This window comes from Antennarius striatus, chromosome 7 (assembly GCF_040054535.1).
Source record: "Antennarius striatus isolate MH-2024 chromosome 7, ASM4005453v1, whole genome shotgun sequence".
Lineage (NCBI taxonomy): Eukaryota > Metazoa > Chordata > Actinopteri > Lophiiformes > Antennariidae > Antennarius > Antennarius striatus.
The window spans coordinates 17,587,844-17,601,539 of record NC_090782.1 but is presented as its reverse complement, the minus strand read 5'-3'; the positions used below and the strand labels follow the sequence as shown (position 1 = coordinate 17,601,539).

At 40.1% G+C, this 13,696-nt stretch overlaps 1 protein-coding gene across 1 annotated transcript; it reads right to left on the bottom strand.

The window, feature by feature from the left end:
- Positions 1-2,379: 2,379 nt before the first annotated feature.
- Positions 2,380-12,976, bottom strand: map2k2a (mitogen-activated protein kinase kinase 2a). The gene is made up of 11 exons (XM_068318985.1): positions 12,245-12,976; positions 11,844-12,054; positions 9,783-9,929; positions 9,569-9,646; positions 9,244-9,295; positions 7,674-7,798; positions 6,872-7,085; positions 5,283-5,347; positions 5,106-5,167; positions 4,192-4,237; positions 2,380-4,082 (listed from the first exon to the last, which is right to left on the bottom strand). Exons 1-11 carry the CDS (start codon positions 12,331-12,333, stop codon positions 3,972-3,974), a joined length of 1,200 nt encoding a protein of 399 aa, XP_068175086.1. The 5' UTR covers positions 12,334-12,976; the 3' UTR covers positions 2,380-3,971.
- Between the last annotated feature and the right edge of the window lie 720 nt (positions 12,977-13,696).

Below are 13,696 nucleotides of genomic sequence, written 5' to 3'. Positions count from 1 at the left end.
TTTCCTTTTCAATGCGAGCCGAGTCACACCCTATCGCCTGAGGTCATGGTGTCCCACCCCAAAAGCAAGCCTTGGCACATTCCAGCACACACAGCAGGGGCTGCCAGCAACCCCCTCGATACAATTTACATCTCTGCCAGGTTTTCTCTACAAAATACCTGCCAAACTCCAACAGGTGAGGCATCAGAAAATAGATTTAAGTGAAAAAAGTATCTCATCCAGTGTGGAAATGTTCCCATGCCTAAACACACAGATATTACACTTGATATTTTGCCACTTTCATCCACCCACCCGTACACCCCCTCACTGAGTGCAAGATAGTTATTTTGCCACGGAGCGAAATGAAGCACAAGATGTGTTAAATGATTTTCTTGCTCCATAAATCATTTCATCATACTTCTGAAAAAAAAAAAAACCCCCAAAACTTTAAAGTGATAGATTGCATACAAACACTGGAGAGGATATGCCTATTTTGGTAGATTGTTGCCTGTAAACAGTTACTTAGTTGGCTCCAGTCTTTCAGGAGTCATGTTCCACAATATATTGCTTGCTAATGTGTCGATGACGTCGTCACACATCCCCTGTCTAGAGGCAACATTCTGTACGGTCTACCTATAAGCAACTTCAGAAATATCCATGAAGTTCAGTGTTTTGTTTTGTTTTTTTGAAAGGGAAGTAGGTGGTTTTCATCCTGATATAAGACAGCATATCTATACATAATATTTACAAAAGGTTGTTTCCCCATTCATCAAAAGTCAACATTAAGGCTTATTAATACTCAACTTTGGGATGGAAAAGTCTATGATGTATAATGACTATTTAAGATCTAACCATGTGTGAAATGAATGTATACTGTGTTTTTCATTTCACTGTCTTCTTCTTCCTCATCTCCAAGACACTTGGGTCGTGTTAGAATTATGGCGACACTGCTTCCAATGGTACTGCTATATTTTATCCACATTTATAAACTCTTCAATGCATGCGCAAATGAAATCAATGTAGAGAATGGAGGTGTGACTCCATCCATATGAGAATAAATGAGCCTTCACTGGTTCTAAGTTGACAGCAGTCATTTTTTTCCCAGTATGGTTGATTTCAGTGCATGAACCCAGCTCCATAGAGTATTAAATAATTACTGTCAGAATAATCACTTTAATTAAATTGAACAATGAAGGCAGTGGAAACTCTTACGAAAATGATAGAATTTAAGTCATAGTGTCAGCAGGAAAAGGTTTGGCCGAGTAATTATTACTTCATATCTAGGTCATGACTTCAAGCGTAAGGTTCTGACATATTTGACTGGGAAGGTTCAAACTCTGTTTCTCTTTGTCCAACAGTGCTGTTTGTGTTCAACACTTCATGGAGTTTCATTCCTCATCAGAAAACCAGTAAGACTTCAGCTTAATGAGATAAGTTACCCTACCAGTACAGCTAAAGGAGGACGTATAAAACACAATTATTTTTTCATGTAACTAAAGGACAATGAAATTGCTTCATAATTCATCATTTAACAAGCACTCACCATTTACACATGAGACAGCGTTCGTACACAAGTCTTCATTTTAAAGCTTAATTTGTAAATCAGTCTTCTTAGCCGCACTTCGCACACAACTGCGCGCATCCACAGGCGTCCGGCTGCGAGCCAATCAGAAACGAGTTCCTGCGCAACGTTTTGACGCTGTCTTTGCTGGCGTCGTCAAGTCAGCTCCCTATTAATAAAATTCTAAATTATTAAATATACGAAAATTCACATTAATGCATAATGTGCCCTGTGCTGTAACATGTGTGGAAAGGCCGGTAATAAATCCAAGTCTCAGCTGGAGTCTCAAAGTACCCCCGCATTTAGACCATTAAATTCTGCTAAACGTTTGTTAAATATATTTGCCTATTTATCTAAATGGTCTGAATGAAGTTAAATCCACTTATACTGTATGATGTTTAGTTTTTATTTAGATTACATTTTCATAAAATTATCCTAATTACCGTCAGTCATCTTTCAGCTTTTCCCTTCAGGGGTCGCCACAGTGAATCAGTTGCCTCCATCTAACCCTGTCTTCTGCATCCTCTTCTCTCACACCAACTACCTTCATGTCCTCTTTCACTACATCCATAAACCTCCTCTTTGGTCTCCTTCTAGGCCTCCTGCCTGGAAGCTCAAAACTCAGCATCCACCAATCCCACTTACCGTCAGTAGTGAAGGAAAAAGAATACTGACCAATCAGCATTCTCAATCCATCACCGTCCAATGAAAATAAAGTGCCGTTAATTGATTTCTTGAAGGCAGTAAATACATTTTTGATAACCGTTTTTTACAGACAGACATGAATTACTGTAATATTGGTGCATCAATGCCTGTTAAAAATACACAATGATAGTACATTCACAAATAAGTTTTATTTCAGTCTTTTTGTACATTATAACCATATCCAACACATTTTTATATTATAATAAAATGACTCTTCTCCCTTGTCTTTTACATAAATCAAAACTTTGAATATTAAGACTGCAAAATAGTACTCCGGTATTTTTTGTATATAGCTTTGTACACAAACAAGTGACAATGCATTCATTTTGCTCTGAATGAACGCACGTTTTGGGGAATAATAAAGGGCAGCCATAAGCAGAGAGAATACAAGTGCTCTAGCAAGACGGCAGGCTAGCAAGTAACACCACCACCATGTGACCAACACTGACCTGGGTTAAAATGTCCAGTCAAAATCTTTGTACTACGTTGTACTTTTAACACAATTAATTGGGTTAAATCAAAGGGCAAACATTTTAAACTGTATTTCAATGCAAGTGTTTTCCAAAAGCACAACTCCAGGATGGTTGTGTCCCAAGAAAAAAAGCTTGGAGCGCCACATGTAGCAGTACAGTGAAAATATAATTAAACACATTTCAGGTGAAAGAACAGACCAGCTACGAAAAGAAACAAAAATCTAATTAATCGGCATGATTGAAATTTCATGATTCAGGATTTTGCTAAAAACGCCAGCTAAATCGCCCCCATTCTGATCTTGGGAAATAAAATACACACAGCATTAGAAAGATAAGAAACCATGCGATATCATCCCATGAATACATTATGATCCTTGTTTTCTCAATGTCACTCTGACATGTATTAGGCCTCCACTGCATATACCTCCCCCGATATGAGAGGGACAGAGTGGGATGTTGTAATGGATGTTGAGGAAACAACGTCAACATGATCGGAGTGTAAATCACTGAATAAAAGAAAAAAACATTCAGAGTAAATTGATATACCGTTGCATGTATTTGCATACAAGAAACAACTGATAAAGCATTGAAAAACTTAAGTAGTCATGAGTACCCTCTTTGGTTGTGACACTGTTCACAAAATTATCTTTAGAATTTATTCACCAAACCAAGTTTATGCACTAACTCTGTAATAAGAAATTTGATTTTTATTGGAGGAAGGTCATGGTCTCCTACTGATAACTCATTTTTGATAAGTATGACATGGTGATATTATATCAACCTGCTTTCACTCTCAGTAAAAGGAATTTAAATTTTGCAACTAGATCATATGATTGAATTTCTCTCAGTTTAGAATTCTTTACAGTAGTTGATTCATTAAAATACAGTTCCACATGTTATCTGTTGCCATAAAAAAGATAATACAGTATATTCATCAATACAAAAGAAGGTTGTTAACTGATGCAAATTCAGCTGACACACTGCAGCCCTTCAGTGCTTTACATCCTCTGTAGCATTGTGGAAAAGTGATGTCTATTTTTGACACTTCTATAGTGAAACTGTGATCTTACAGTAAAATGACTCAAGGGGCACTGCTGCTGGTAAAGAAAAATTGAGGGGGAAGCCAAAAATATTTTTACCCAAGAGCAAGATGAAAAAAAGTGCCAATGTGTGATGATGTGTGTATGTTAAGTGCTGTATATTTGTGTGTATGCAAGCAAGACCCAAAGGAATGCCAGGGCAGTAAGGGGTTTTCACTCGGTGCCACGCGTGGGAGTGCTGGGCTGGTTGAGCCCCATAGTTTTGCACAACCAGCCAGCAAAGTCCACTTCCTCCACTTCTGACCGTTTGATGAATGTATGACTCTGAAAGACACCCAAATAACAACAATGACCTGTGATGTCACTGAAACAATAATAGTAACTCAGCACTCACACTACAGTATTTGTTGAATAAAGAAGTCTAAGTACTCACCGACAGCTTCTTCAGATCTGCTCTCTCAGCTGGGTTTTTGATCAAACTGCAGACACAGATGATACCAATAAGGTTACAGACAAGATTACCTTAATAAAGTTTAAGTTACATTTCTCTTAACTATCTCATATCTCACCAGAAGCCTTTTGGTCAGATCCTAGCCAGAAAACCAGTTCATCTTTTGTTTGCTATGGCGGACCCACTTAGCACTGTTACACTTTAACTAAGATGGGACGCGATTGTTTGACACAAGCGAAGACAGCAGTGAGGAGAAGAATAGACTTCAGCGCAAAAACATTTTCTCATTGCTCTTGATGAATATGTGGTCTACTATGCACCAATTAGGCCATAGATGCACAATTCCTGCAACACTGGAAAGATCTCCCAAGATGATTTTGTTGAGTTTATTTTCTGTCAGGTTTGAGTGCAGGTTTGAAAACAGTCTGAAAGATTTTGGTTCTGAGGAGAAAGATTTAACAACCGTACCCCTAAACAAATAAGCCTATCCTTTTACTAGTGTGAATTATTTAAATAACAATCAGAAAACATTTTGTAGGCAAAAACATTAAATGCTAAACTTTCATACCACATCTAAAACTCAACTGTAGTCAGAACTTTTCAATTACTCATTTCAACATCAAGTGTTCTGCTCATACTGCATCCTTACTCTGGTTACCGGTCAGTCCAGTTCTTTCTAGAGGTATTTTGGGCTGCACCTTTAGTGATTTCCCCTAAAATTCTAAAATCTATTCAAATGCTAGCAGTCACCATGAACATCAGGCCACTTCATTTCATAACTTTGCTTCATGACACATTATGTTCAATAGAAAAAGAAAGCTCTCACTGCTCCACATTATCCATGCATCATTCATTTTTGTGATAAATACAAAAGATCATTAGGTTTTCATTCTCACCATTTTGTCACAAAATCCTGGAAGTCACTGGTGAAGACCCCAAGTGGCAGTTTAGGGGGTGGCTGAGGATAAAGGAATAACAAAGGGTCAAAAACAGATTTGGTCATACAGATATCTGGTGTGTGTTTATGTGTAGTGTTTGTAAGATATACTGTATAAATCTGTGCTTTCTCTGACCTCATTCACAATGTAGTCCAAAAGTTCAAAGATGGCCATGGCAGGTCTGCTGTCCATCCCATGTCCTACAGGGACGGTTAAAAAAAGGACAGTTAGAATTATTTTCTCTTAAGAAACAAATGAATTAAAATCATAACTGTAGTTAACATTTTAAACCCATTTTAAAACCTACATTTGTTTTCTTCCATTTTTGTGCAGATCTTATTCCAAACCAAGTCAAATCTCAAAATTTAACACAAAAACAAAGCCATCAACTGTAACACACAAATTGGAAACTTAAAGATAATTTTATTTACTATGGTTAAGTTTGTTTATCCAAAACCTAAATGACCAATGTGAATGGGTTTTTGAACCCATGCATTTATTGGGTGGTTGTGCCACCTTTAACAGCAGAAACTGCAACCAAATGCTTCTGAAAACAAGATATCAGTGTCTGACGTGGCTGTGGTGGAATCCACATTGACTTTGACTATACCACTCCAAATTTTTGATTTCATTCCTTTTTTGAGCAATGCAGGTTAACTTACTTTTATGCTAGTTATCATCGTCCCAGTGCATGAACCAGTTGAACTTCATGTCCAACTAACAGACCGATGGTCTGAAGTTCCCTTCAAAATCCTCCAGTAGAGGGTAGTTTTTGCTTCAGTAATGAAAAATCCTCCTGGCTCTTAATCAGCAAAGCATCACCACAATATGATACTGACACCTCCAGGCTTGACCGCAGGTGTAACATGGGGACTGCCTTTTGGTTTACAACAGAGGTAAGGGGATCCGTCTTCAAAAGCACCCGTTAAACTAACTTTTGACCTCATTAGTCAACAGGATTTTCCCAAAAGAGGGTCATCAAGATGTGTTGTGGTAAAGTTTATACAAGCTTTAATGTTATTCTGGGCTAGCAGTGGCTGTCACCTTGCCCCTTTCCTGTGAAGTCTATTTTTTCCAAGTGTCTTTTACAACATGTCTAGTAAACAGTCAGTATGAAACCCTCCTTCATCACCTCCTCTAGCTGTAATGGGGTCCTGTTCAGGTCACCTAGCAAAATCACAAACGTGGTAAAGCATTCCCAAAACTCCACCGCCAGGGTTCTCAGTTGCACCAAGCCCTGGCTTTACATCATCTTGGCTCCTGGTAAGATCTCCATCCAATCCACCTCATCACCCACAAAACCCATTCTTGCTGTTGCCCCCCAGTATCTGACTGACCTTTTCAAATCATAAACCCCATTCTGAACCCTACAGTCTTCAGACACAGACTGCTTTCTATCCCCCACACCAACTTTAGAGCCAACAACAACAACAGCCCCCACCCTTGAGATCCCACTCCCAGCTGATATTTGCAATGTCCCATCTCCAGACACTTTGACCATTGTATCACCTTCTCCTCAGCCAACACTGCAATTTCAATTTCTGATCTTACTTGACTTTGTAAAGTGACCGTGGGTACGTTGTAAGGTGCTGTGCAAATTCAGGTTTGAATTATTATTAAATTATTTTTTTTACACATGTTGTCTTGTTTCATGCTAATGTTAAATGCTAAATACTTTTTTTCAGATCACTGTATACATTTGTCAATGATTTAGTGTTTCCTACCACTCATGGGCCTGCCTGGTGGTCTGGGCCTCTGCAAGTTAATATGAGGCTCTCCCTCGGCTCCATCCATAACAGCCCGTCCGAAGATACCTTCCAGTTCTTTGGCGTCCGGTGGGGGGATGGGGTACCGGCCAATGGCCAGCTCCACAAGAGACAGGCCCATGCTCCATACGTCAGACTGAACCGAGTAGTGAGTGCCCTGCAGTCTCTCCGGCTGTTGAGAAAGACACAATCTACGTCAGATGGAGCAGGAAGGACCTTGATGCCAAGCAGCATAGTGGGGTTAGGCAAAGGGATGGGTGGGGAATACAAAGGAAACAGAGGAGAGGATAATCACAGTGGAAGAAGAGGAGGGGGTTTCATGGCAAGGAGAGTTGGGGCGTGGTACTGGCAAGAACAGGATGGGAGGGTTTGGCAGGAGGTGAGGGTTAACTTATGAGTGCTGTACTGTACTGGACTGTGTGCTGGGATTTACGGAAAGGTATCTGTTCCAGTGGTGCTCTATTAGGAGGTGATGGAAAAAGGATGGGAGAGGCAAGTATCTTACAACACTACACCCACCAGGTGTCTCAGAGTGAAGGGAGAAAAGGACAAAAACGAGGGAGCACAGCAGTCTTACATTTTGCCAAAGAGCTCTTTCCTGAGTAGTTCTATGTTCCTTGCAGGGAAGTGAGGGATGGCCAGAGGAAGGGAAGGAAGGTAGGGCCCGTTAACAAGAGCAGTGTGAGAAAAGAGGGGAGGGAAAGTGGGGACAGGGCCAGAGGAAAAGGGGTGAGGGCGAAAGCGTAGAGAGCTGACTCACCGACATGTAGGAGCGTGTTCCAACAAAGGAGTTGGCCATGGAATCTATGAGTTGGCCGCTCACACCAAAGTCACACAGCTTGATCTCCCCACGAGAATTGACCAGGATGTTAGAGGGCTTGACATCTGTGTGGCAGAGGGGACATGAACAAATGTATATTATGTTTAATGTGAGACTCATCATCCTTAACAACTCACCATCGATAAGGAATTATATCACTTTTGTGGACATCACGATTACAGTTCCCTGTCATCACAAATGAAGCTGAAATAAGACCCCAGCTGCTAAACTGCTGTGTTAGTTTATACATATACAGGCTTGTCTATCTGTAAGGCCCTGACTGTATCAATGCTTTTACTGTGAGACACCACAGTGTGAGGCTATGAAAACAAATTCCTATCCTCAGACAGCAAAACATTCATCTTCTTAATTACACTAACTTTCTGATAGATAGCCAATATTTTTAATATAACAACAAACGTCTTTTGCAACACAGACCGACTTAGGAGACAAATCTGTGGACCAGGATTACAGTCAGGCCTGACAGCCACAGAGGTATGCACAGCACCACCCCCAACATTGTCTGCGGTGCTGCGTCCATCAAGAAAGGAAGAAAAGTGCCTGAGCCCTGGTAGTCTACAAGCCCACACCTCCACGTTTCCCGTTCATTTCTACAAAATAACGGGCTAAAACGGAGCCCTACAATTTATCCTCTCTGGCGGAAACATCCTTACCAGCCTGTGAGGACTGACAAAAAGATAAGAGTGGGAGCAAAGCTGAGGGAGACGCAGAGGGAGTGGTCAAGAAGGAGTGGTTGCTGTATAATGACAATAAGAGGCTGCAATTACCGCCTGAGCTCACACAACTGCTCTGTACTGTACTGTATGGCCAGGCTGTTGCCTTCGCCACTATTTTTCATAAGATACACGTTTGCTTACTGGTGCGCTATGGAAAACTTCTTTATTTGGGCATTTTCTACTTATGATAGTCCAAAAAGTAGTATCATGTTATGCAGTGCATATGGTGAAAAAACCCAAAACAAGACAATGATAAACAAAAATTTCAATGGGCAAAAGGCGATGACTGGAGCTCTAGTTAGTGGACACATGTAAAGTGGTTACACTAACAGTTACTCTATAAGCGAAAAAAGTTCTATTTTTTAAAAAGTGACTGGTTAAAAATGTAAAATAATTATAATTCTTTGTAGTCCTTATCCTATACAATCAAAATACTGTGATGAAAAACAAATTAATCAATTAATAAATTACGTGCAAATTAATAATTTGTATGTAATTTCCACATCTGCAAGTAAAAAATCATCAGTCCAACAACAATGAATGATGTCAATTATTATCATTTGCTTTTTGAAAACTATACTCTCAATACCTCTTTAGTGTCTTTAAAACAAAACTAACTCCCACAAACGCCCAATCCCCCAGAGTAGATCACCCACCTGAGCACATTACTACAATGACACACGTTGTCTGTGCAAGGCTTTTTTGGGTGCAATCATTTTAAAATGCCACAGAAGAGATTTTGCATTTAGTGGAATTTAGGGCAACATCCTTACCTCTGTGCATGATCTGATGCTTCTCCCGCAGGTAGCCTAATCCTCTCAATACCTGTAAAGCAGAGGAAAAAATCATTGGTGATGAGACAAAATAATACAAACATCCAACATTCAGACTAGTCTACATAGACTCATAAAAACGGGATTAATTGTATCAAAAGACACAAAGGCCCCCATTGTGGGAAAACAATTTATGCTGATATGGCTTGACCATAAATCCTATCATTATACACACTACCATTCTGCAACCCTCTGCAAAATAGAAGTACATCGACTATCCCTGCAGTAACGTTAGTAAACAGAGCTTGAGAACTACTGTACTTACAGCTATGCTAACTTTGCCCAGGATTTCTTCTGGGATTTTTCCAGCTTCTTTCAGAACTTGGTCCAAAGATCCTCCATCCTATAGACAGACACAATCTGCTTGGTTAAAATCCAACATTCCATTAGCCAAATAAATAAACAAATCATTAATCTCCACACACAAAAAAAATCACATTAATTGGCTATAGGTATGACAAATGGTCCTTGTCTCTCACCATGTGCTCCATGCAGATGCTGATCTCCCCATCACTATAAAAGGCCCCGTAGAAGCCCACAATGTAGGGGGAGTTGCATTCATGCAGCACCTGCAGCTCTCTGATAATCTGGTTTCTGATGGCAGGCTTGATTTCAAGGTGAATCAACTGAAGGATGAAAAAGTAAGACCATAAATGGCTGTACTGACAAACAGATGTACAGATCTTAACATGACATACTGCAGAGGTGGTTGACAATCTCATCACACAGTATAGATTCAATATCTATAAGCATTTCAGCATTTGTGGTTATTTGAGATGACCTGTGGTTAACCCTGATTGGTCTGTGTTGTGACATAGCAGGTTTCATCACCATGGTAACATACAGTATGCCACATACTGCATACCTAACCTGTTCCAGAGCTGGTACAGACATCGATCTCACCTCTGGAAAGTGACATCAGTCACAGAAATTCTCTGTCGCTCAGTATGTGGATTGTGAAAGGAGCACTCGTGTGTAAGAAGCATTTTCATTTCCTTGTTATTCCTTTTGAAACCACAGGAGCTACAGCTTTAAAATGCAGGCCTTTAGAATCTGCCTGAAGAAACACGTGCTGATGAGTAAATTACTTGTACATTCAGAAGATATGGCAGCTGCAGCTTTTTTGGTGTTACCCAAGATTACGTGTTACACCACGTCAGTATACATATGCAGAACATATGAGATGTTACACCTATTCTGAAAATGGTGGCACCAACAATAAGGAGAAGGTCTCTTATTTTCAAACCTTTTCTCTCGAATTGTAAAATACAGTATTCAGGAAAATTCTTTGGTATGCTGGAATGCATGCACGCACACGCACACACACACACACACCACACACACTCACACACAAGCTTACAAGCCTACACATGTTATGAGTTGCTGCAACAGTGTCTGTACAAGGCCTTTAAGGGATAACTTTTAGGGTAAATTAAAAATATTTGATGAGCATTAAATACCCAACCAATATTTTACAATATACAGACTATAAATTACTGATATACAATGGAAAACTAATATAGGTTGTTTACAGATAAATGCATAAAATGTGTTGTTGAAACTATTGTAAATAGTTTACATATACTTAACATTGTTTCCTTTGCAAATATCAGTTTTTTTAGTAGATGCACAAAACTGGCAAAATGACTGGCCCAGATGTTTTATCTAATTTGGTCTAGAACTCAGAAATTTATTTGCACCTCACATTTAGCTATCTGAAAGATAGCAAAATGTAAAAGTTGTTTCAGGAAATAATTGCAGAAAATATAGGAAAAGTAAACATTGAAATAGTTAACCTTAGAGTAAATCATTTACAGTACTGTTGGCCAGTGTCACAACTGGGGTTATCACACTGTACTGTATCTACAGTCTTTACATTGTTTAATACTACTTATTTGCCATTCTTCACATTGAAGGGTCTAATGAGTCAGAATGGGCATGTATCAATGTACGGTCAGACATTTAAAGGCACTGCTTTAACCATTTATAGATAATAATGGGAATGAAAAGTCACTATTTTTGCTTATTTCCAAAAAAAGTGACATTTCTATAACTGAATAAGTTATACATACAACTCTTAAATCTGACAAGCCTGCTATCCACGTTTATTGTATTGTATACAGTATATACTGTATTGTATTAATCTAGACCCTTGTCTTTCCCTTACATATAGATGATGGCAAATATCCATCCATCCAAATATACATTATCTAATATCATAGACAATGTTGTACAGGTTGGGTGGGCATTGAAATGCGTTGAAGGTGTGGACACCTCTTTGTGTACTTTTCCTCCTTTTTGGCACTTCTTAGAAGCTGGTAAGAGGCAGGATTTGCATTCTTCTTTTCTAAGATTTGTTTTTCTGCTAGTTTGGTTCACAGACCAAGCCAGTGTGGCTCTGTGCCGGGGTAGCTGCTGTACTACTGGACAAAACAGGTAATAAAATAGAAACACTACTCTATATCTTGAAGCACACCAATTGTGTTTTCATTTATCACCCACACTTCACTACAAAAATTTCAAGAAATCTTCATCTTCACCTTGCGAGCCATGACCAAACTCGATGGTTTGTGGCGGACCTTGTTGACCACTCCTCCATTTCCAGCCCCCAGCTCACATATAGGGTCAAAATCTTCATCCTTCAGCTCTCCAACCTGAGCTTTCTGGGTGAGAAATGCTTCCAATCGTTTCCTCTGTTGTTCATCCAGGTCCATCTCACCCAGTTTCTTTTGCAAGGCCTCAAGGTTGGCTCTATGATGATTAGACATCCAGTTTAGCAAAGTTTAACATTGAGGAATTATAGGAACAAATACGTTTATTTAAAGGGAGGTATCAAGGACGACACAACGCTCATAAATGGAGGCAACCGCTACTCAGTGATTACAGGCAGCCTCTCTTTAACACTGATATATTGCATTCATGCAACAATTTGGCTACTCACTCAGACGCAGCATCAATGATGTTGGAGGTGGGCTGTCCTTCCCCAATGGGCTTTATGTTGAGGGGAACTGGTTTTTTCTTGGGAGCCATTTCAATAAGCTACTCCAGACGAGTTTCTCTAGTAATGCACTAACCTGCAGAGAGCTACGAGGCTGCTAATCTAACAGTAGCTTCCAACTTGTTCGAAACCCGGCCAGAAGGAGCAACAGAATCAGCTCTAGGTAGCTAAAAACTTGGCTAGCAAACGTTAGCAAAGTTAGTACACCTTCGGTAACATGTCAGTAAGAATTTGTGCTCAACAGTGTCATACCGAAGTATTCTCTTTAACCTCCTCGTTTACCGGTGCATCCAGAGTTCCTGGGGTTAACACATTTCTCGTTTTCGTCGGCTTTTACGTGATCTACCTGCTGCTACTAGCTCCTACCCGCCTAGCTGTTGCTAGCTAGCATCAGCCGCTGTAAAAATCGTGCCCTGCGTCTCTTCAGTCCCAAAGCGAAGCCTCTTGCTTCTCAGTTCTTACGAGGCAACGGGCCGCTGCGGTTCTACCGGTAGCGACACAGTGAAACCGACTCGCCCGGCTTCCCTCCGCAGGTCGGCGGCGTCTGAGCAACGATTCCTCCGTTTTACAGGTCGGGGTTTAAGGCTCTAAAGCAAGACGAGCGCTGACTATGGCTGTCGGTTGTTGAATACAGGAAGCAGCAGCTGCAGCATCAGACCTGTGTGACACCCACAAGGAGAGCTTCCTACGATAGCGCGAGAGGAGGCCAGTCGGCCCCGCAAGTTATCGCGAGATTTGAAGAAACGTCGTGAACCAGGAAGAGGGGCTGGCTGGCGGAAGATTTGAATGGTCGGAGCCGCTCCATCGCTGACAAAATGGGAACAGTGAATGCATATTACCGCCTGGACAAATGGAAAATACAGGAATCAATATGGATTTAAGAGGGTTGTTATTACTTAAGCCGGGTCATGTAGGATTTAAGTCAAAGGAAATAAACCTTGTATAAAGTCAGTATGTTTTAACGTAATGGGTAGAGACAATATACAGTATATTTGTTCATTCGATATTTTTTGATGTACAGCGTTCCCTTACTATATCGTGATTTTTTAGCGTATGTTTAATTTAATTTGTCTAATTCCAGTTTTAATTTGTACAGTACAGTACAAATTCATTTGTACAGTACAGAATGAGTTCATACACCTGCAGTAGCACCCAAAGGAGAGAGGAAGATACTAGCCATCGCACAAAAAGTTAGACGTATGGACAGACTAAGATAGTAGTTACCCACCTGTAGGGCACCATCACGGAATACGTAAATTAATCTACGATTCGTTACAGAAAGAAAGAGGAAAATAACATGAAGACTACAGCAGCAATAATTTTCCACAAGAATGCAAAAAAGGGCTGTAACTACGCAATCAGACCATCATATGGATGGAGTGTTTTATCTTTGTG

What these genes read in the sequence shown, in the direction of transcription:
- map2k2a (XM_068318985.1), bottom strand. Translation starts at nt 12,333, where the DNA reads ATGGCTCCCAAGAAAAAACCAGTTCCCCTCAACATAAAGCCCATTGGG. An exon ending in TGGGCAAAGTTAGCATAGCT is followed by an intron (nt 9,296 to 9,568) that starts GTAAGTACAGTA and finishes TCTGCTTTACAG; the next exon opens with GTATTGAGAGGATTAGGCTA. An exon ending in ACCAGGCAGGCCCATGAGTG is followed by an intron (nt 5,348 to 6,871) that starts GTAGGAAACACT and finishes CCGTCCCTGTAG; the next exon opens with GACATGGGATGGACAGCAGA.